This window comes from Hypanus sabinus, chromosome 4 (genome assembly GCF_030144855.1).
Source record: "Hypanus sabinus isolate sHypSab1 chromosome 4, sHypSab1.hap1, whole genome shotgun sequence".
Classification (NCBI taxonomy): Eukaryota; Metazoa; Chordata; class Chondrichthyes; order Myliobatiformes; family Dasyatidae; genus Hypanus; species Hypanus sabinus.
The window spans coordinates 114,773,410-114,798,446 of record NC_082709.1 but is presented as its reverse complement, the minus strand read 5'-3'; the positions used below and the strand labels follow the sequence as shown (position 1 = coordinate 114,798,446).

The 25,037-nt window shown below is 41.3% G+C and overlaps 1 protein-coding gene across 7 annotated transcripts in view; it reads left to right on the top strand.

Moving 5' to 3' along the window:
• Positions 1 to 25,037, top strand: part of LOC132393124 (rho GTPase-activating protein 6-like) — a 532,445-nt gene that overhangs the window by 379,639 nt on the left and 127,769 nt on the right. For all 7 annotated transcript variants that reach the window (XM_059967953.1, XM_059967955.1, XM_059967956.1 and 4 more), the window contains exon 2: positions 8,760 to 8,919. In XM_059967953.1, coding sequence (XP_059823936.1) covers positions 8,760 to 8,919 — 160 coding nt within the window. The remainder of the gene's footprint in view (positions 1 to 8,759; positions 8,920 to 25,037) is intronic.

Genomic DNA, 25,037 nt, shown 5'->3' with positions numbered 1-25,037 from the left:
TCTTAACTAAATTTGGAACCCTTATCACCAATGATACTTTCAAAATCACGTGTTGTGTCCAATTTTTCACTCAATTTTTATAACAACCATTTTCTGTTGGTGAGCAGTCAACTTAAGAACGCAATAGTGCTGGCATTTATCAAAGATTTCTGTTTCCTCGATAGGTTAATAGAATTCTGACTTAAGTTTATTTTCATGTGTTTGGAAGTTTGTAAACCAATTGATTAGGGTTTTAACATCAAATCAATAAAAGCCCCACCTTATAAATATGAAGTAGGATATTATGTACATTGGAAATATTGGTTGTAATGATATAAAGCTCAGAACTTTATCTGGATTTGCACCATGTGACAGCTGAGTACTGTATGACATGAAGCTTCTGACGTGAGCTGCCAAATACATACTTCATGAACTTTATTTTATTCTTCATATCTTCCTGCTCTGCCATTGGGATGCAGTGAGAAAGCCGACAGGCTGATTAAGTCAACACGAGTGAATCCGCAGATGCTGGAAATAAATAAAAACACAAAATGCTGGCAGAACTCAGCAGGCCCGACAGCATCTATGGGAGGAGGTAATAACAACTTTTCGGGCTGAAACCTTTCATCAGGAGTGAGATAACATAGGATGGTGGAGAGGGGAGAAGAAGTGGGGGGAGGGATGAAGTAGAGAGCTGGGAAGTGATAGGCTGAAGGGAAATGGGCTAGGTGGAAGGTGGAGAATGATGGGAAATAAAAGAGAAAGAAAGGTAGGACTGGGGGGAGATTATAGTGAGGGGGGGAAAAGAGAAAGAGAACCAGACTAAAATAATAGATAGGGTTGGGGGTAAGGGGCAGGGGTATCAACGGAGGTCTGTGAGTTGGATGTTCATGCCGGCAGGTAGGAGGCTACCTAGGCGGGAGATAAGGTATTACTCCATCGACCTGCGTGTGGCCTCATCTTGACTGTAGAGGAGGCCATGGACAGACATGTTGGAGTGGGAGTGGTCTGTGGAATTGAAGTGTGTGGCCACAGGGAGATCCCGCCACTGCTGGAGGACTGAGCGTTGGTGTTTGGCGAAACGGCCCCCTCAGTCTGCAGCAGGTCTCCCCAATGTATAAATGGCCACATCGGGAGCACCGGATACAATATATCACCCCAGTTGACTCGCAGGTGAAGTGGTGCCTCACCTGAAAGGACTGTCTGGGGCCTGGGATGGTGGTGAGGGAAGGAGTGTGGGGGCAGGTGTAGCACTTCTTCCGTTTGCAGGGATGAGTGCCTGGAGGGAGGTCAGTGGGGAGGGATGGGGGGGAATGAACGGACACGGGAGTCGCGTAGGGAGTGATCCCTGTGGAAAGCCGAGAGTGGGGGGGAGGGGATGATGTGGTTGGTGGTGGGATCACGCAGGAGGTGGCAGAAGTTACAGAGGATTATACGTTGGATCTGTAGGCTAGTAGGGTGATAGGTGAGGACCAGGGGGACTCCTTCCCTGGTGGGCAGGCGGGGGGATGGGGTGAGGGCAGAGGTGCGTGAAATATGGGAGACGCGATGGAGGGCAGAGTTGATAGTGGACGAAGGGAAGCCCCTTTCTTTAAAAACGGAAGACATCTCCTTTGTCCTAGAATGAAAGGCCTCATCCTGAGACAGATGTGGCGGAGGCTGAGGAATTGAGAGAAAGGGATAGCATTTTTGCAGGAGACAGTGGGAGGAGGAATAGTCTAGGTAGCTGTGGGAGTTAGTAGGTTTGTAGTAGATGTCGGTGGATAGACTGTCTCCAGAGATAGAAACAGAAAGATCTAGAAAGGGGAGGGAGGTGTTTGAAATAGACCAGGTGAATTTGAGGGCGGGGTGAAAGTTGGAGATGAAGTTAATGAAGTCGACGAGCTCAGCCTGCGTGCAGGAAGCAGTGCCGATGCAGTCGCCCCTGCCCCCTCCCTTACCCCCATCCCTATCTATTATTTTAGTCTGGTTCTCTTTCTCTTTTTTTCCCCTCACTATAATCTCCCCCCAGCCCTACCTTTCTTTTTCTTTTATTTCCCATCATTCTCCACCTTCCACTTAGCCCATTTCCCTTCAGCCTATCACTTCCCAGCTCTCTACTTTATCCCTCCCCCCACTTCTTATCCCCCCTCAACCATCCTATGTTACTTCACTCCTGATGAAGGGTTTCAGCCTGAAACGTCGTCACTACCTCCTCCCATAGATGCTGTCTGGCCTGCTGAGTTCTGCCGGCATTTTGTATTTTTATTAGGCTGATTAAGGATCTGTTTGGTCACAGCTTCCGTGGTCACACACCAGATCTTGGGATGATTGAATTGAATTGACCTTATTTCTTACATCCTTTGCATACATGAGGAGCAAAAATCTTTGTTACGTCTCTGTCTAAATGTGCAATCCTAGTAATTTATAATAAATAGAGCAACCAGTGTAACATAGAAGTGCACTCAAATTAGTGTGTTAATTAGCCTGGTGGGAAGCAGCTGTCCCGGAGCATGTTGATCCTGGCTTTATGCTGCGGTATCCTTTACCGGAAGCTAGTAGCTGGAATAGATTGTGGTTGGGGTGACTCGGGTCCCCAATGATCCTACAGGCCGATTTTTACACACCTGTCCTTTTTAATGTCCCAAATCATGGGATGTTCACAACTACAGATGCAGATACAGATTGGTCTTTTCATTGGGAAGTTTTTAGAGACCCCAGGATGTGCACATGAGGTGAAATGGGGTATCACCTGCTGTGAGTACTGTGCTTTGTAGTCTACACAGAATTCAAATTGGGAGCTTTGTTCATTATCTGAAATTGGAGTTTAACCCTGTATCTTTTGGAAAACTGCCACTGAGCTAAAGCATTACTTGTTTCATTTCTTAAAATGGAAGAAAATAAACTAAATATTCTCTTAAAGCTGTTTTTAAAACAATATTCTTACAACATGGTATGTCAAGTTATGGTGTAAGTACTTGGACAGAGTATGCATTACATCATTCCAATTCTGGGAATTAAAAGCAATTCTGGTGTGAACATCTGGTGAAGATAACAGACAGTTGTCATTTTCAGCATGGATTATGTTTATAAAGCAATAAACTAAAGTTTGAACAGATTCTTATATCATCAAGATTTTGTCCGTAACAAAATCACAAAGTTTAGGTTGTAATAGGTTAGTTGGTGTCTGGTGGAAGGTCATTGTCCTGAAATGTTAATGTTGCTCTCAGCAGATGCTGCTTGACACTCAGGATTTTCTGTTTTTATTTCACATTTCTAGCATCTAGGGATTTTATTTTCCCATGCTCAGTTCTAGTCTTAAAAATCTGCCACTTGCCTCCCCCCCCCCCCCACTCTTTTGGTAGTACTGGGATGTTATAGCAACTTGGGATTATGCTGCACTTAACATTGAGGAGATATCCCAGGGACTTATCAGAAGTAATTAGACAGAGGGTAACAGTAGTCAAAAGGAGAACATTGAAAGCTTACTCAAAGTGAGTGGTAACAAAAGCAAGGAAGGAAGCAGGAGGAAAATTTGCAAAGCTTCAGACTGAGCAAGTTGCATCCTTTCACGCTTGGGAGTATGGTATGCTTTATGTGAAAGAATGCCAAAATATTTAATGTATTTGCTTCCAGCAGTTGTCATTGCCAGAGCATCATTCCAGTTCTAATGTACAGCATGGCTCATCATCCCCACACTGATCTTTTTTGCCCATCTACTGTATCCCATTTGCCTGGATTATTCTGCATCATTCGGTAGGATTACCTCTATAAAGAGCCTGTCTAAATGTTTCTTAAACATGATGATTGCATCTGATTCCATCACCCCTCTTCAAAGTTAAAAGTCCAAGTCAATTTGCTATCAAAGTACGTGCTGTGTATGTCATTATATGCAGTACTAACTTGGGATTCATTTTCTTGCAGGCATTGACAGGAAAATAAAGACTTACAATAGAATTTATGAGACAAACATACAGAGACAGGCAAATAACCAATCCGAAAAAGAAGACAAATGGTTAAAATAAAAACAGACAAATAAATAATCTTGAGAAGATGAGTTGTAGAGTCATTGAAAGTAGGTCTGTAAGTTGTGGAATCATTTCAGCATTGAGGTGAGAGAAGTTAATCCATGCTAGTTTTGGAGCTTGATGGTTGAAGGATAATAACTTCCTGAATTTGGTGGAGGGGACCTGTACCTGCTTCCTGATGATGGTGACAAGTAGGGACCGTGGCCTGAATGGCCAGGGTTCATAATGATAGACACTGTTTTCTTGCGGCAGTGCTCCTTACAAGTACTGTACGCTGAATTGTGGGAAGGGCTTTGTCTCTGACAGACTGGGCTACCTCCACTTCTTTCTGTAGACTTTTCTGCTCCTAGTGTGTTCCAGATATTAAGCTCTCGTTATGTAAAAAAAAATCCACTCAAATCCCCTTTAAAACTCCTCCTTCTCACCTTAATCATCTGCCTTTTTTAGATACAAGACAAAAAGACACAGGAGTAGAATTAGGCCATTTGGCCCATCGAGTCTGCTCTGCCATTCAATCATGGCTGGTCCTTTTTCCCCTTCCTCAGCCCCATTCCTTGGCCTTCTCCCCGTAACCGCTGATGCTGTGTCCAATCAAGAACCCATCAATCTCTGCCTTAAATACACCCAACGACCTGACCTCCACAGCTGCCATTGGTAACAAATTCCATAAATTCACCACCCTTTGCCTAAAGAAATTCTCTGAATTTAAGTTTTAAATGGATGCGTCTCTATCCTGAGGCTGTGTCCTCTTGTCCTAGTCTCCCCCACTATGAGAAACATTCTTTCCTCATCTACTCTGTGTAGGTCTTTAAACATTCAAAAGGTTTCAATGAGATTCTCTCCTCATCCTTCTAAGTTCCAGTGAGTACAAACCCAGAGCCATCAAGTGTTCCTTGTATGATAACCCTTTAATTCCCAGTATCATCCTTGTGAACATCCTCTGACCCCTCTCCAATGCCAGCACATCTTTTCTTAGATGAGGAACCCAAAATTATTCACAATACTCAAGGTGAGGCCTCACCAGTGCCTTATAAAGCCTCAGCATTACGTTCCTGCTCTTGTATCCTAGTCCTCTTGAAATGAATGCTAACGTTGCATTTACCTTCCACACTACTGACTCACCCTACAAGTTAACCTTTAGGGTGTTCTGCACAAACACTCCCAAGTCCCTTTGCATCTCTGATTTCTGGATTTTTTTTCCAGTTTAGAATATAATCTGCACATTTATTTATTTTTTATTTGCCCCTTTCTTGTCCATTCTCTGAATCTGAGTCCTCCTGCAGTCTACCTGTGTCCTCAACACTACTTGGCCCTCCACCAATCTTGATATCCTCTGCAAACTTGACAACAAAGCGATTCCATCCTCTAAATCATTTCTATTCAGCATTAAAAGAAGTGGTCCCAACACCAACCCCTGCGGAACACCACTAGTCACTGGCAGCCAACCAGGAAAGGATTCTTTTTTTCCCACTTGCTACCTCCTACCAATGCTAGTGCTCTAACCATGCCAGTAGCTTTCCTGTAATACCATGGGCTTTTAACTGGTAAGCAGCCTCATGTGTGGCACCTTGTCAAAGGCCTCCTGAAAGTCCGAATTATACAACATCCACTGCATCCCCTTTATCTATCCTACTTGTAATTGCCTCAAAGAATTCTGACAGGTTCTTCAGGCAAGATTTTCCCTTAAGAAAACCATACTGACCTTGTCAGTGTCATCAAGTACTCCATGACCTCATCCTTAACAATTGACTTCAAAATCTTCCCAACCACTGAGGTCAGGCTAACTGGTCTATAATTTCCTTTCTGCTGCCTTCCTCTTTTCTTTAAGAGTGGAGTGACATTTGCAATTTTCCAGTCCTCTGGCACCATGCCAGAGCCCATTGATTCCTGAAAGATCATTACAAATGCCTCCACAACCTCTACCGCTACCTCTTTCAGAACCCTAGGGTGCAGTTCATCTGGTCCAGGTGACTTCTGTATGCTTGGGTCTTAAAGCTTTTTGAATACCTTCTTCATTGTAATAGTAACTGCATTCACTTCTCTTCCCTCACACCCTTCAACATCAGCACACTGCTCGAGTTTTCCACAGTGAAGACTGATGCAGAATACTTATTTAGTTCATCTGCCATCTCCTTGTTGCCCGTTATTATTTCTCCAGCTTCATTTTCTATTGGTCCTATATCATCTCTCATTTCTTTTTTTATTTTTTACATACTTGGAAAAAGCTTTTACTATCCACTTTGATATTGTTTGCTAGCATGCTTTTGTATACCACCTTTTGTCTCCTAATGATTCTTTTAATTGCTCTCTGTAGGTACTTAAAAGCTTCCCAATCCTCTATCTTCCTGCTAATTTTTGCTTTGTTGTATGCCCTCTCTTTTGCTTTTACATTAACTTTGACTTCCCTTGTCAGTCGATCATATTGTGATCACTGTCTCCTAAGGGTTCCTTTACCTTAAGCTCCCTAATCAACTCCGGTTCATTACATAACATCTAATCCAATACGGCTGATCCCCTAGTAGACTCAAAACAAACTGCTCTAAAAAAACCATCTTGTAGGCATTCAACAAACTTGATCTCTTGAGATCCATTTCCAATCTGATTTTCCCAATTGACCTGCATGTTGTCATCTCCTATTGCCCTTTTGATATGCCTTTTCTATTTCCTGTATATAACTGCCATCAGATTCCATTTACTCTTGCAGTTTCCTAACTCAACCCACAAGAATTCAACACCTTCCAATCCTTTTTCACACAGATATCCCAGCCAATGGAATAAAATTGATTATATCTACGGCCATAATAATTTTATATACCTCTACCAGGGAATACAAACCCAACCTATTCAATCTCTCACATTGACTGAAGACCCTTGTGAAGTATCATCGTGGTGAATTGTGTCTACATTCTCTCTCCACATCTCTAGCATGGTATTTAGAACGGTACACAATACCTCAAGTGCAGTCTAAGGAGTGTCTTATGGAATTGCAACCTATCATTTCAACTTTTGTGTTCTCTGCCCTGATTTATGAAGACAAGCATACCATATGCCTTCTTTACTGTTATGTTTTGTAACTCCAAAACATAAAACTAATTGAAGTAAGAACAGGGGAGTGGGATTGTGAGTTTAACTCTGATTTTTACTTTAATTGAGACATGCGTGTAGCATCATGTCATATGCAAAGCACTTATTTTTCTATATAACCCATAATGAATTGTTAAACAACCAAGAATGCTTGATCATACAATGTATGTACAATATTACTCAAGTAATACTGAAATATTAAATACACACCAGTCACCACCCTTTCTACTTATTTTGCCATTTTTAGGGATCCATGGACTTGAACCCCAGGGTCACTCTGTTCATTAAGATTCCTTAACACCCTTAATCCTTAATACTGTACATGTTTTATCCCCATTTTACTTTCCAAAATGCATCACCTTGCAGTTGTTGAGATGTGATGGCATCTGCCAGTGCTCTGACCAGCTTTCCCTCTGAGCTGTTTCCTCATTATCCACAACAGCATCGGCAATTTGTGCTATCCCAGTTGTTAACATACATCACAAACAAGAGTCTCAGTACCAGACCCCACAGTATGCCACTAATTATAGATATATAATCAGAAAAGAACTCTTTCACCACCATCCTTCTTTTAATTTGCTTTTAATCTTGTCCCACTGTGACGAACTGCTTGAAAGATGTGGGCTCTGTTGGATTTATAGGCATTGCCATATTTTGTTATAGAAACAGATTAACATTTGGAGCAACTTCAAACTTTTAATGCTGTCTGTAGCCTGAAAATCATAAGCACATTATAATTTTGAAAAAAAAGCATCTCTGATCACGTAAATAATCAATTTGAATCCTTTATGTATCTGTTTCTCTGAAATATTTGTCCCTCATCACCGTAAAGGATACTATCAACCTTGATGCAAGTTTTATAAGATGTTCTGCAGTTTTCAGAACCGGTTTGCAGTCAGTGCTGTGCGTGAGGTCTGTAGGCAAATGAGTTGATAATTGACCTGTGGTTCAGGTCATGTTGAAAGTCTCAATCCAGAGATTTGATAATATGATCCAGAGTGTAACTTTTGGAGTGATAATGAAGGAGATAGCATTTCATCTTTTGAACTGAGACGCCATTTTGCAGAATATTGGAGTACTTCACCACATTCTGGGCAGTATTTAACTTTCAAAACATGCCATCAGAAGCAAATGATATGTTAGTTTATTGATTGGTGCTTGAATGCAAATTTATTGGAGCTTTTCTAACATTACTGGGGTGACAATCTTTTCAGAAGCTGTTATTTGGCTACAAGTTGCTAATTTGGGGACGTGGGGTTTATCCTTAACTGAAGTTGGCAAGTTGGGATTTAAGTGTAAATATTTTCTGTCTCTCTTCTCTTTCCCTCTGAGGTTTGAAGACGTGGGTGTGAGTAAGCTGGAGGGTGGTACTGAAAGGAAGAATTCTGCAGATGTTGGAAATTTAAATTGTGTTTGCATATCGGCTCTTGATGCAGACACAGGAGAAAGGCTCCTATAATTTTAGAAATAGCCAAGAAGTTTTCAAAGTAGTTTTATTTAGATCAGAAATGTTGCTGGCTCAGTTAAGTGTTGGCCATGTACTAGTATACAGATGAAGTATTACTTGCCAAATAGCCTCAGAATTACTGACATTTTGGACTTAAGAATTTAAGATTAGGAGGAGCAGGATATGCCGTCCTGTGCTCAGTTCTTTTAACGAGATCCTTTTATTTTCCTTTCTAATAACAGGGCGACTTCACCTGGAACAGCATGTCTGGCCGCAGTGTTCGACTACAGCCAGTCCCTATTCAGAGTCTCTCGGAGCTGGAGAGAGTACGGCTTCAGGAAGTGGCTTTTTATCGGCTGCAGCAGGACTACGACTTGGGCTGCCAGGTTACAATTCCAAAAGGTAAGAGCTCACCATTGCACCTGGTTTCTCAGAAAGATTGCTGATCACTTCGTTTTTTGCTCGTACTTTAACTTTTCAGAAATGCATCTGCTGTATTTCCTGGTAATTGTAAGAAGTTGTGACATAGGTTTTGAGCAGATGCGATTAAAGCCTTGTAATCTGGATTGGCATCTTTTCAAGGTAGTCCTGGAAGTCAAGGGTTTAAAAAGTAATCGGATCAATCAGTGAGAAAAGTCGTGGGCTATTCATTTTAAAAAAGGAAAAGTTGTGCATTTTTTCAAATGTTTTGTTTTTCTTTTGGTTGCTAGTTGTGTGAACAAAGAATATTAAAGGCATAAAGATAAAGAATAATTTTGACAATTGGGCTAGGAATGGGGTAGTGGAGATTGTGTGTGCTTTCCATCTGAAGTAGAAATGGATGGGAATGGCTCTCACTGACCTGCAAATCTTTCACATCGTAATCAAATTTCCAAGTAATTTTATTCTGAAAGTGCACCGTATACAACCCTGGATTCATTTTCTTGCGGGCATACACAGTAAGTCCAAGACTGCACCCAACAAGCAACCAATGTGCAAAGGACAACAAACTGAAAATATGAAAGAGGAAAAAAGTCATAAATTAATAAACAATTAAGTATTGAGAAAGTCAGATGAAGATTCCTTGAAAGTGAATCCATAGATTGTGGGAACAGTTGAGGGGTAATATCTGCTCCTGAACCTGGTGGTGTTGGGTCCTGAGGGTCCTGTACCTTCTTCCTGAACATATTCTCAGAGAATATGGTGAAACAAAGATTTACAGTGAACCTCTGTGTTATGGCATAGCAGTTGGATGGATTGATAGACAAATAGATAGTTTATTGATCCCAAAGGGGATTACAGTGTCGCAGTAGTATTACAAGTGCACAGATGTACAAATATAGGCAGTCCCCGGGTTACGAACGAGTTCCGTTCCTGAGTCCATCTTTAAGTCGGATTTGTACATAAGTCGGAATGAGTACATCCGGTATTATTTAGCATCAGTTAGTCAAATGTTTGTCTTAGTATATAGTATATATTTTACCTTTCTATGCATATAAAACACTTAAGAAACATGTCCAAATACACTAAAACATCTTAAACATAATAATACAATACATAATAATAATACACTGATAATAAAAGTAACTACATACAGCTCCATCGATGTCTTGCATACTGGAAGGGGTATTCGTGAGGTAGCACTATGATGGACCTAGTGCTGGAGGGTCAGGATTTGATTCTGCTGCTGAAGTAGGCATCAAGGGAGACTTGTACAGAGCTTTTCTTTTTCTGGTCATAAATGGTCTTGTCGCAGCTGAGGTCCTTGGTAACTGCACGGTAAACTTTGGTGAACCTCTCTGTATCAGGATCTTGCTCCTCTAGCTCTACCATTCCTGCTTCAATGAGACGAAAGGCTTCAGCTAACTCTTTTGTCACAAACTTTTTTGGTTCTGGAGTTCCTAGGTCCCAGTCTTCTTCTTCATCAAATGCTCTCATCTGCTGCTCTAGTTCCATAAGGTCTTCACTGGTCAGTTCTTCAGCATGGGAGTCAAGTAACAACATCATTTTCACTGATGTTTAACTGCAGTTCATTATCAATATCAACCACAGTTTGCCTGGCTTCAGCGATGTCATCAGCTGTAAACCCCTGAAAAACATGCATGAATTGGGGGCACAATTTGTCCCACACTGCTTTCATATTGACTGCTTCACTTCATCCCAACAATCAGCAATATTTTTGTTGGCATCATAGATGTTATAATCCTTCCAGAACTCTCTTAAGCTCATCGCATCATCTTGGGTAGTCCTGACTGCTTGTGTGAAGGTCTGCCGTAAATAATAGGCCTTAAAGGAGGCTATGACTCCCTGATTCATTGGCTGAAGTAGTGATGTGATGTTGGGGGGTAAAAATATGACCTCTACATTAGGGTGAAGGTCATCTAAAGTGCTTGGATGTCCAGGTGCATTGTCAACCACAAGGAGAATCTTGAAAGGAATTTTCTTGGCCAAGCAATAATATTCAACAGCAGGAACAAAATAGTTCAAGAACCTTCAAAGATGGCAATTATAACCCAAGCTTTTGAATTTGCTTTCCAAATAACGGGAGGAGATGCCTTAATGATGCGGCGAAGTCCCCTTGGATTTAGAGAGTGATACACAAGCAAAGGCTTGAGCTTGAAATCTCCGGATGTGTTACCCCCAAGCAATAATGTTAGCCTATCCTTCAATGCCTTATGCCCTAGTGTGCTTCTTTCCTCTTTCGAAATGTAGGTCCTTTCAGGCATTTTTTCCCAAAATAAGCCAGTCCTGTCTACATTAAATATTTGTACTGGCAAATAACCTCCCTCCTCAATAATTTTTTTAAACATTTCAGGAAAATCACTCACAGCACTTACATGGCTGCTTCACCTTGCACTTTAATATTATGTAAATTTGCCCTCACTTTGAAACGATTGAACCAACCGCTACTCGCAACAAATTCTTCATCACAATCACCCTCACTAGCTGCACGTGCAGCTTTTAAATCATTGAGAAGGCTTCAAGACTTTTCTTGCAGTAAAGTAAGGCTACTAAGAATATTACACTTTGATCATCTAACCAAATTATCAATAGCCTTCCCATTTCAATAATCAAACCACTGCGTTCCTTAGTAATAATTGTAGCTTTCATTGGGCAGGGCCTTTCACATGCTCCATTATTCTCACTTTATCCTTTAAAATTGTTCTGGTCGTTGACCGACTGTAGCCTATCACTTTTCCAATGACCATTGACGTTTCGCCTCTTTCCGATCGCTTTATTATTTCCACGTTATTTTTAATCGTGATCCTTTTCCTTTTCTTTGATCCATCACTAGCACTTGCATTAGATTTATGCTTCAGAGACATGATAAATAAGGAAAAATTTAAGCCAAATACAAAGTTACGCACTCAACACGGTGTAAACGGCAACGTGATCCAACTTAAATTGGTGGACGACGTTCTCCTTCCTTGAGCCGACGAACCGCTGAAGCCGCGCAATGTTTTCATAAGCATCACAGCGTAGTGTGTGCATTCGTTATTATGAACAATTGTATTTAATTTGAATTTTCAATATAATAGGCTTTATGGCAGGCCGTTCGTAAGTACGAGTTGTTCGTAAATCGGACATTTGTAACTTGGGGACTGTATACAAATATTAGAAGAGAAGTAAGAAAGAATAAAAAATAAGTTAGCTCAAACAGTCTAACAGGAGTGGAGTTATCACTTCCCTGACTATAGGTTGATTCATTATGCAAAATTAAGAATGACCTCATGTAGCGCTCTTTGGAGCAGTGCAGTTGTCTTTGTCTTTTACTAAAAGTGCTCCTCTGTTCAGCTAAGGTGGCATGCAGAGGGTGAGAAACATTGTGCAGAATTGCCAGGATTTCTTGTAGGGTACTTTGTTCTACCACAGCCTCCAGTGTGTCCAGTTTGACTCCTATAACAGAGCCAGGCTTTCTAACCTATTTATTGAGCCTGTTGGCATCACCCATGTTGATGGCACTGCCCCAACACCCCACCGCATAGAAGATTGTACTGGTGACAACAGATTGGTAGATGTGAAGGAGAGGCCTGCATGCTCCAAAGAACCTCAGTCTCCTCAGATCCAGCTATTGACAGGATGGTTAAGAGGTGATGTAGCCCGCACCAGATGAATATCCCCGTTGTAAATTTAAATTATAAATTATATTTGCTTACTTAAGTCACTTTGGATTTCACTGATTTCTGATTTCTTTTCTTCTGTATTCACCAAGGAGAAGGATATTGAATTGTGTAAGGTAAAGGAAACAAGTAGGGTAGTTATGGAAACTATGATGATTAAAGAAGAGGAAGTACTGGCGCTTTTAAAGAATATAAAAGTGAATAAGTCGCCGGGTCCTGACACAATATTCCCTAGGACCTTGAGGGAAGTTAGTGTAGAAATAGAAGGGGCTCTGACAAAAATATTTCATATGTCATTAGTAACGGGGATGGTGCCAGAGGATTGGCATATATTGCTCATGTGGTTCCATTGTTTAAAAAGGGTTCTAAGAGTAAACCTAGCAGTTATCGGCCTGTAGATTTGACGTCAGTGGTGGGTAAATTAATGGAAAGTATTCTTCGAGATAGTGTATCTAATTATCTGGATAGACAGGGCCTGATTAGGAACAGTCAGCATGGATTTGTGCGTGGAAGGTCATGTTTGACAAATCTTATTGAATTTTTTGAAGGGGTTACAAGGAAAGTTGATGAGGATGAGCAGTGGATGTTGTCTATATGGACTTCATTAAAGCCTTTGACAAGGTTCCACACAGAAGGTTAGTTAGGAAGGTTCATTCGTTAGGTATTAATACTGAAGTAGTAAAATGGATTCAACAGTGGCTGGATGGGAGATGCCAGAGAGTAGTGGTGGATAACTGTTTGTCAGTTTGGAGGCCGGTGACTAGTGCCTCAGGGATCTGTACTGGGTCCAATGTTGCTTGTCATATACATTAATGATCTGGATGATGGGGTGGTAAATTGGATTAGTAAGTATGCAGATGATACTAAGGTAGGTGGCGTTGTGGATAATGAAGTAGGTTTTCAAAGCTTGCAGAGAGATTTAGGCCAGTTAGCAGAGTGGGCTGAACGATGGCAGATGGAGTTTAATGCTGATAAGCGTGAGGTGCTACGTTTTAGTAGGAATAATCCAAATAGGACATACATGGTAAATGGTAGGGCATTGAGGAATACAGTAGAACAGAGTGATCTAGGAATAATAGTGCATAGTTCCCTGAAGGTGAAATCTCATGTGGATAGGGTGGTGAAGAAAGCTTTTGGTATGCTGGCCTTTATAAATCAGAGCATTGAGTTTAGGAGTTGGGATGTAATGTTAAAATTGTACAAGGCATTGGTGAGACCAAATTTGGAATATTGTGTACAGTTCTGGTCACCGAATTATAGGAAAGATGCCAACAAAATAGAGGGAGTACAGAGGAGATTTACTAGAATGTTACCTGGGTTTCAGCACCTAAGTTACAGAGAAAGGTTGAACAAATTAGGTCTTTATTCTTTGGAGCGTAGAAGGTTGTGGGGGGGGGGACTTGATAGAGGTATTTAAAATTATACGGGGGATAGATAGAGTTGACGTGGATAGGCTTTTTCCATTGAGAGTAGGGAAGATTCAAACAAGAGGACATGAGTTGAGAGTTAAGGGGCAAAAGTTTAGGGGTAATACGAGGGGGAACTTCTTTACTCAGAGAGTGGTAGCTGTGTGGAACGAGCTTCCAGTAGAAGTGGTAGAGGCAGGTTCGGTATTGTCATTTAAAGTAAAATTGGATAGGTATATGGACAGGAAAGGAATAGATGGTTATGGGCTGAGTGCAGGTCAGTGAGACTAGGTGAGAGTAATGGTCTAGAAGGGCCAAGATGGCCTGTTTCCATGCTGTGATTGTTATACAGTTATGTGATTCCACTGGATTTATGTATATTGCACTCTGAGAGATCTTGGTTGTGAGAGATGTAGTTTTATTGGCTCATCCAGATTAAAAGCCTAACAGCAAAAAAAAACACTTGCATTTATATATGTTTAGTACAGTAAACTGTTTCAAGAAATTTTACCCTTGGTTAATGGTAATGCTCCATGTCATAAAAAAGGTTGGGAATGTTTTAGGGAATGTTTTAAAAGAGAGAGTATTGTTAGGAAAGGATTTCCAGAGATTCCAGAGGGAGGGTGAAATTGGAGGTTTATGGACAAATGGTGTAAGCCAGACAAAAAGGCTAGCTGGGAATATCCAGATGAAAAATTAGGACATTGAAACAGGTTGGTGTACACAGAAAAGAAGTTTGCATTCTTTGTGTGCAAGATAGTATTGGCAAGCTTTCAAATTAGAGGAGGGAAAGCGTTGTTGAACTGCAGAGGTGAATGACATAAGGGTGTGCTGGTGGAAACGTGCCTCTCCTTCGCTCTGCTGTTCGAAGTAGGTAAATATCAATGCCTCAGAGTCGGGAGGTAAACCAGAAGTTAATGAGGCAGCATGGCCAAAATCAGCTGTATACTATAACAAAATCTGTAAAGCTCATTTGACCGAACAAATTCCCTTTCACTAGCATAAAGACTGCAGATACCTTTGCTGTCTCTGTATCATGGATTAATATTTTATTAACATCTTAGGCTTCCCACTTTGGATCATGTACAGGTGTCCCCCCTCCCCTTTATAAAGGTAGAGCGTTCATATGAAACCTTTCTTAAGCTGAAATGGTGTAAAGTGAAGAACCATTAATTTATATGGGAAAATTTTTCTTAAAAGTGAAAATCCTCTTTGCAATGCGAAAACGGGTTACTAATGTAGGTCTTTTGTAAAAGCGAACATTCATAAAGCGGGGGACACCTGTACCATCAATCTAGTTGCCTATCAGTATTTTAAAATAAGTTTGTATGTGTGCTGCTGTAGGTTTATCTATAAATTGATAAGTTTTAAGCAATAAATATTCCTCTGTTCCTACATTTGTTCCTCTGTTTCTCAGCTCCTGAAGGTGCTGATTTGTACTGTGCAGTAGGTTCACAGTGCTGAAACAGTTCCAATTCTCTGTCTGAGTGAATATTTGAGTGTTGACAATGAGTGTTGTCTGGTAGCAGTGTGTGCCACAGCCAGACCATACCTACCTTCCCCACTGATTAAAAGTACCATTGACCAGAGCACACTGAAAGCAATGCACACAAGTGATGTGTTGGGCACAATTTTGCCAAAGCCATTGGGGATCCATCTCCACTGTTCATTGCTTCAGCCTTATTTTCATTTTGAGTCGTTCACAGAAGTGAATGGCACAGGAAGTTCACTTTTCCTCCACCACTCTGCAAATGTTTTCTTTTCAAACATTTGTCCAATTTTCTTTTCAATTTCCTGCTGAATCTGTTCCCACCATCATTTGAGCAGTGCATTTCAGATCAGTTTTCCTCATTTCTTTCTGCTGGCTCTTTTAGAGTTTAACTTAAACCCCTGTCCCCTAGTTACTAGTTCTTCCCACCAAAAGCTTCTTCCTAAAAGCACTCTTTATTTGGATTCTTGCAGGTTAAAAGCCAGGACGTGCTTTGAATCCTCTACCAATATTAGTTGCTAATGAACTAAAGGCAAAAGTTTTAATGAGTTAAGAAGGAAATCACGAGTGCTAAAAGAAGGCATAAGGTGCCTCGTCACCTTGTCCTAGCTGACAAGGCGAAGGACAATCCCAACGGCTTCTACAGATAGATTAAAAACAAAGAATAGCAAGGGACAAAATTGGTCCTTGTGAACATCAGATTTGTCTTGTATAGATGACCAAAGAGATAGGGGTGATCTTAAATAGATTTTTTGCTTCTGTATTTACTTGGGAATGGGCACAGAGTCTATAGAAGTGAGGTCAGAAATTGTATATGGATTAGAGAGGAGGAAGTGTTTGCCATGTTGAGGTAAATTTGAGTGTATAAGTCCCCAGGACCTGACAAGGTTTTTCCATCTGACCTTGTAGGAGACTAGTGCAGAAATTGAAGGGGCCCTAGCAGAGGTATTTAAAATGTCCTCAGCCGTGCGTGAGGTGCTAAAGGATTGGAGGATAGCTAATGTTGCCCCATTGTCAAAAAAAGGCTAAGAGTAAGGCAGGAACTTACTGGCCAGTGAGCCTGAAGTCAACAGTGGTTATGTTATTGAAAGGTATTCTAAGGGACCAAATGTATAAATATTTGGATAAACAGGAATTGATTAAGGATAGTCAACTTAGGGTTGTGTGTAGTAGGTCATGTCTAACTAAGCTTACAGAGTTTTTCAAGGAAGCTGACCAGAAAAGTTGAGGAAGGAAAGACAGTTGGATGTTGCCTACATGGACTTTAGCAAAGCCTTTGACAAGGTCCCACATGGGAGTCTAGTCAAGATGGTTAAGTCACTTGGCATTCAGGATGAGATAGTAAATTGGATTAGACATTGGCTTCATGGGAAAAGAAGAGCATGGTAGTTGATGGTTGCTTTTCTGTCTGGATGCCTGTGACTAGTGGTGTGCCACAAGGATCAGTGTTAGGTCAGTTTCAAGATTGTTTAATGTCATTTCCAGTGCACAAGGAGAACAAAATAATTGTTACTCCAGATCTGATGCAGCACAAAGAAAGCAATAAGGAGAGATCACCAGGATAAAAAACACGATAAATGTAAATACATAAGGTAGCTTATATACATAGATTGAAAATGTCTGTACATCAGAATCAGAAGTAGAATCAGATTTAATTCCACTGGCATATGTTGTGAAATCTGTTTGCTTTACAGCAGCAGTGCAATGCAGTACATGATGAATAAATATAGAGAAAAAACTGAGTTACAAGAAGTATATAGATGTCTATTAAATAATTAAAATCAGTAGGGCAAAAAGGCAGAAATAATAAAATAGTGAGGTAGTACACAAGGTGACTGACAGGAAATGATAAAGTAGTGGGGTGGTGGTGTTGTCATCTGTAACGGTGATCTGGATCATAATGTGGCACACTGGATCAGCAAATTTGTAGGTAGCAACATGATTAAGGATGAAGTAGACAGTGAGGAAGGCTGTCAAAGCTTGCGATGACCAGCTGGAGAAATGGGCTGCCAAATGGAAGATGCAATTTAATGCCAAGAAGTGTGAGGTGTTCCACTTTGGGAGGACAAACCAAGATACAACTTGCATGTTATCAGTAGACCTCAGAGGAGTATAGTGGAGCAGAGGATCTGGGAGTACAGATTCATAATTACATGAAAGTGGTGTCACAGGTCATAAAGGGAGGTTTTGGTACATTGGACCTAAGTAATCAAAGTACTGAGCACAGGAGTTGGGATGTTATTTTGAAGTCATACAAGATGTTGCTGAGGCTGACTTTGGAATATTGCATGCATTTCAGGTCACCTATCTACAGACAATATAGCAACAAGATTGAAAGAGTACAGAGAAAATTTACAAGAGTGTTACTAGGAGGGTTCAGCAGCTGAGTTGTAGGAAAGGTTGAATAGGTTATTAATAAGCTATCAGTGGAAGTGGTGGATCTGGATTGGATTTCAACATTTCAGAGAAATTTGGATAGGTACATGGATGGGAGGGGAATGGAGGGCTATACGCTGGATGCAGATTGATGGGACTAGGCTGCATAATAGCTCAGCCAGTATTTGATGGGCCAAAGTGCCTGTATCTGTGCTGTAGTTCTCTATGATTTAAAAATAAAAGATGTTGAGGCAGGACTGAGTCATAATGACACTTAATCATTTGAGTCTTCACCATTTAGTATGGTTGATCATAGAACAATATGCCACAGTACTTTGACCCAAAACATTGTGCTGATGACCTACTCCATAGTCAATCTACCCCTTTCCTCCTATAAACCCTCAACTTTGATCCCTCTAGTTACCTAGTCAATAAGTTTGTGTCTCTTCTGATCTTGCGGGCTCAATTCCATTTTGCTGTTTGATCTCAGAATAATGGAGATCAAACAGCAAAATGATTTACAGCCCTTGCTGCTTGTTATAATAAAAGCTCTTTTACTAGTTGTCCAGAATGTTCATGCCTGTTGTGGCAGGAACCACCCAGGGTGGCATAATAGTGTAGCAGTCAGCACAATCGCTTTGCAGTGCCAGCAATCACCAATTGGGGTTTGATCCCCATTGCCGTCTGAGGAGTTTGTGCATTCTCCTTGTATTTCCTTTGGTTGTTCCATTTATCTCTCACATTCCAACTTCAGGAAGAGGAAGTCAAGGGAATGCGCACCAGACCTCATTGAGGGATCAGCAATGGAAAGGGTGAGCAGTTTCAAGTTGCTGCATGTCAACATCTCTGCAGACCTATCCAACATATTGATGGGTTACAAAGAAGGCGTGACAGCGGCTATCCTTCATTAGGAGTTGACACCAAAGACTCACAAATTTCTACGGGTATACCATGGAGAGCATTCTAACTAGTTGCATCACCATCTGGTATGGAGAGGCCACTGAGCAGGATCAGAAAAGTTGCAGGAAGTTGTGAATTCTGTCCGTTCCATCGTGGGCGCTAACCTCCCCAGCATTCAGGCCATCTTCGAAAGGCAATGCCTCAAAAAGGTGTCATCCATCATGAAGGACACACCGTCTTCTTATTGGTACCATCAAGGAGGAGGTACAGGAGGCCTGAAGACATACTCAACGTTTTATGAACAGCTTCTTCCCCTCTTCTATTAGACTTTTGAATGAATTAATGAACCAATCCATGAACACTAGCTCAATTTTTTAAATTTTTTTGCTCTCTTTTTGCATTACTTAGTTGAATTTTTTTCAAAATATATTTTTATTGTAATTTATAGTTTTTTATTATTATATATTACAATGTACTGCTGCCACAAAACAACGAATTTCACAGCACGTGACAGTGATATTAAGCTTGATTCTGATTCTGAAGATGTGTGTTTAGAGTTAATGAGTTGAGTTGTGAGCGCGCTATGTTGGTGCCTGTTGCGGCAACACTTGTGGGCTGTCACAGCACAATGCCCGGACTGTGTCGGTCGATCATGCAACTCCGTGCATTTCACTGTGTATCTGGATGTTTCAATATACACGTGATAGTAAATGTGAATCTTTAATCTAATTCCCAAAGTATCAGCAGCTAACAAATACAAAATAATAATAGTACATTGGAAACACTTGGCCTCCAAAGAGGCAAAAACTCCTTCGGGTTGATGATCTTTCATTAAGGCTGTTGAAAATCCTTAAACCTTTGACCTAACACGTTAGCCGTTTTTCTCTCTCCTTTTTCCCTTGATCCGTGTGAAAGAAAACCAAATTAAATCCACTGTGATTCAATGTTGTGAAGCAATAAAACATGGAAACTTCCAAGGGGCTGAATGCTTTTTATTAGCACTATATCTCAGAAGGACTAACAGATTTGCAGGCCATGATGTGAGTGCTGCTTTCTGTGCTGTAATGCCTCACTCTTTGGGCAAAACTTACTGCAGGGTGGCAAGGGATTAATGACCTCTCCACTACTTATACGATGATAAATAGGGAGGCTGGTCCTTCAATACCTGTGGAGACTGAATCCTATTAGATCTCAATCCCAAATTTGGAGCCATAATAAGACTGTGGGAGCAGGGGTAGAACATTTTGCCCCTTAATCCATTAGGACGCTGACTGCGTCGTGATGAAGTAGCTCTAGGAAGGAGGATCTGCATTAAGAAAACTGCGAGTGAAAGTTGTGCCTTCAGAACACTGTCACTTTGGTATGTCCAAAATCAGTAATGTTGCCTCTGGTGCTTTCCCATCTACTGTAAAGCTGAGCATTAGACTCCAGCATTGTAAACGGCAAGTACGCACTCTTATCTGGTGCCTCCCAAGAAGCAGCTGAATCTTTTGTTTTGATCTTCTAGGCGCACTGAGAGAACAAACAATCGTCACTGAATGGGAGTGGTACTCTTGGCTTTGCAGAGCAAAGTCTATGAAGTGGCAGCATGATCTGCTGAGTGATGCATAAATTTTCAGTTTTCTGTTCTCCTTTGCAACTTGATGCAGTACATTAACTTCCATTGGCCTTTTGTAGACTTAAAATGTTTCTTGTTTAATCATTTTTATTGTAATAATCTAGTGATGAAGTATTACTATTATTGCTAATTAAAAGGAATAGTAGGTCATCCAAGAGAGAGAAATTGGATTGTACTTTGTTTTCTAAAATATGTAGTTACCCCTGATGTACTCATTTTTTCAGCTCATTATTGCTTTGTCTCACTATTGCCTTCTCATTGTCTCATGATCTCACTCTCTATCTTGCTGTCTGTTTCTCATCAGTCCCTCTCTGCTTCTCTCTCCTGGCTTACTATTTTCATCTTGCTACGTGTCACCTGGCTACTCAGGCAAGATGGCACTGGTGAAACACAGTGGTGTGTTGTGGGCAGCTGACGCAACTTCTAAATATATTTCTGAATTAGTCTCGCTGTATTCTGCAGCCTGTAATTTCTCTTTAAGTAATGAACTTTTGAACAGTCTTAATGAACGAGTGATTTCATGATCCTCTGTGGGACTTGGTGGACTTAACTCTCCAGAACACACGAACACACAAAGGTACCTTGCCATGGTTGAGAGGGAGGAGGGGAGGACTTCAAGCCAGACTGAAATGCAGGGGATTGAAACGACCTCTACCCAGTATCTTGTTTGCAAATGTATGGACTTTGGAGAACAAGATAGAGAACCTAAGGCAAGATTGCTATAACATGGGGAATATTCTGTGTTTCAGTACAAACATGATGGATACATTGCTAAGACCTAAGGGCTTCTTGATACACTGGATGGACAATTCTGCTGATTCAGAGAAGGCAAAATGTCGGGGACTGTGTTTCTTGATAAACTCTTCATGGTGCTTGGACGCAGCAGTCTTGTTGCATGCCCTCCCTCAACTGGAACATCCAGTGATTAAGTACCGACCAAGAGAATTCTCCTCTGTGACCTGACTGCAGTTCACATAGCGCCAAAGGCCGATGCTAATCAGACACTTGATATATCGAGTGCTGCTATCAGCAGACAAGAAACAGTCTACCCTGATGCCTTTCAAATCATTGATGGGGAATTCAGTCAGGCTTGTTGAAGAAATCTCTGCCCAATTATCACCAATATATAACCTGCAGCAGCAGGGGTCCAAATACACACAAGCACTGCTGTACCATGATTAGGAATGGCTATCGTTCCTGCATTTCAGGAAATCCGATTACTTAGCTGTCCTTCTCCAAGAATTGGTCGCAGGAGGCGGGGAGCAGCTAAGGGTTTGCTTCGAGTTAATGGACTGGGCTGTGCTGAGGGATTCATTAGAGGATCTGAATGAATATACTACAGTTGTCACGGACTTTTTAAAAGCAGTCATAGATGAATGTGTCTTTGCAAAGTCATTCAGTATTCCCTAACCAGAAGCCCTGGACGAACCATGAGATCTGCATTCAGCTGAGGACCAGATAATGGCATTCAGGTCTGGTGACCAAGTAAGATACAAGAGGTCCAGGTACAATCTCCAGAAAGCCATCTCACATGCTAAGTGGCAATTCTGGACCAAACTTAAATCACTGAAGGATGCTCGATAGCTATGGCAGGGCTTGACTGCAGTTTCCTCGTACTAAGTGCAGCCAAGTGACGTAGGTGAAAACAAGGCTTCACTCCAGGGTGAGCTCAACACCTTCTGTGCTCACTTTGACTGTCAAAACATGGAGAAACCTTGACGGACTTCCATAGCCCCATATGGCCCTGTGATTTCAATCTCTGAGGCTGACACGAGAGCACCCTTCAGGAGGGTGAACATCCGAAAGCATCCGGGCCAGTAGGGATACCTGGTTGCGTACCAAAGACCTGAGTTGATCAACTGACTGGAGTGTTCACTGATATCCTTAACCTTTCGCTTTGGCAGTCTGAGATACTCGCCTACTTCAAGCAGGCTTCAATTACACCAGTGCCTAAGAAGGATGTGGTGACCTGCCTCAGTGACTATTGTCCAGTAATACTTATATCCACTGTGATGAAACATATTACCTTCTGCCTTAGTGTCTTGGATCTGCTCCAATTTTCCTACCATCACAACAGATGCTATTTCATTGGCTCTTCACTCAACCGTGGAACATCTGGACAGCAAAGATACGTACGTGCTCTTTATTGACTATAGCTCGGCATTCAATACCATTATTCCATTAAAATTAATCAATAAGTGGCAAGACCTTGGCCTAAATACCTCCCTGTGCAATTGAATCTTCAATTTCCTCACTAACAGAATCCAGTCAGTTAGATTGGCATACAGGCCTCCTTCACAAACTCCGTCAGCACAGATGCACCACAAGGCTGTGTGTTTAACCACCTGCTCTACTCGCTTTACACCTATGACTGTGAGGATAAGCACAACTCCAATGCGTTATTTAAGTTTGCTGACACCACCACTGTTGTTGGCCGAATCAAAGGTGATGACAAATCAGTATATAAGAGGGAGATTGGAAATCTGGCTGAGTGCTGCCACAACTAGAGCCTCTCAATCAATGTCAACAAGACCGAGGAGCTAATTATTGACTTCAGGAGGAGGAAACTGGAGATCTATGAGCCAGTCCTTATTGGGGAATCTGAGATGGAGAGGGTCAGCAAATTTTAACATTCCAGAGGGTCTGTCCTGGGTCCAGCGCGTAAAGGCCATTACAAAGAAAGCACGGCAGCAGCTCTACTTCCTTAGAAGTTTGCAAGGATTCGGCATGATATCTAAAACTTGAACAAACCTCTATCATGACCTTGTATGGAAATAGCGATGAGCTTGAATGGAAAATCCTACAATAAGTAGTGGATACATACAACCCAGTCCATCGTGAGTGAAGTCCTCCCCACCACTGAGTACATCTATATGGAGCGCTGCCGCAGGAAAGCAGCATCCATCCTTAAGGACGTGTACCGGGCCGTGCTCTCTTCTTACTGCTGCCATCAGGAAGCATGTACAGGAGCTTTAGGACCCACACAACCAGGTTCGAGGACAGTTGTTACCCCTCAACCATCAGGTTCTTGAACCCAAGGGGATAGCTTCACTCAACTTAACTCGCTCCATCACTGAACTGTTTCCACAACCCATGGACTCACTTTCAAGGACTGTTAACTCGTGTTCTTGATATATATATTTTTTTCTTTCTTTCTTTTGTATTTGCACAGTTGTCTTTTGCACATTGGTTGTCATTTGCACATTTGTCAGTTGTGTTGGGTGCAGTTTGTCATTGAGTCTATAATCTTTCTTGGATTTATTGTGTATGCCTGCAAGAAAATGTGTCTCAGGGTTGTATATGGTGGCAAATACAGTTCTGTGTAAACATCTTGGACACATATTGTATATATAGCTAGGGTGCCTAAGACTTTTATATAGTACTGTAGTAATTTTATGTATTGCATTGTATAGCTGCTGCAAAAAAAAAATTCATGTGATATGTAAGTGACGATAAACCTGATTCTAATACGGACTGAGAGTGAGAAGGGTCCAGGGAGAGGGGAATCATGGTCTGGAAAAGAGGAAGGAAGAGGGGAGACAGTGGGAAGCACCAGAGGGACATCCTGTGATGACCAATAAAATTGTTCGGAATTAAATGACCTTGCCTGGTAACTTAGGGCTTCGTTTGTCTGCACCTGTGCAAACCCCTACCCCTGGCAGTCCTTGTCATACCCCTCCCGTGGCACTCCAGTGTCACCATTCCCAATATCCTTTGCTCTCGCCAGGTTTACAAACTCGCTCTCCGTTCCACGTTGACCAATACAGTACTGTGCCAAAGTCATAGGCACCCCAGATATATAAACTGTATGTGCCTAAGACTTTTGAAGAGTACTCTATGTACTTTCAAAATAAATTGACTTTGAACTTTTGCTATTCTGACCTATCCCATGCCCTCTCTTGTTTATCCACCTCTATCAACATGTCTGTCCCTTCAAATGTGTAAAATCACTTGCCGTGTCCTTTTATAATTGTTCATGTTTACTTGAAAATCTAAGTAATGATGTGTTGATATTCTGATTGTTTTCTGGGAATTATGACTTGGCTTTCCACATAACTTTTTGTAAACAAAAGTTTTGTTTGCACAGTGTGTTTATTATTGATCAAAGAATTTTCAAGGCCGAAGTCACAGATATTTGGACTAATTTACTGCCATCCAAGTGACAGAGAAGATTTGCATTTCCCCAGCTCCTTATCACTTTCTACGATTGGCATGCAGTGATGTGTAGTCAGAAAATGTTTTCTAACACAGCATGGTTCTGAAAATGAATTAAATGAGAAATGGCTGCTTGCTTTTGTAATTAGCTGAAGGAAGAATATTGAACAAGACCTGGAGAACTTTTCTATTGTTCTTATGTGATCTGCTGCAATTTTAGCTGAAGTTCATTGTGAGAAGCCCAGAATACAAGTGTGTGTGAACTGTATACCAGACAGATAGGCCACAGTTCTCAAAATATGTCTGCTTGGGTCTCCAAATTATGGAACACATGATTGCACTGTAGATTTACAATGATTTTGTTCAGAAAATGATTGAAATGTAAGGGAAAGAGATGTTAGGTAAATTATAGAAGGACGACAAGGCAAAGGTTTTTCATCCAGTGGGAAGAAGGTGTCTGAGAACTCAACAGCTTG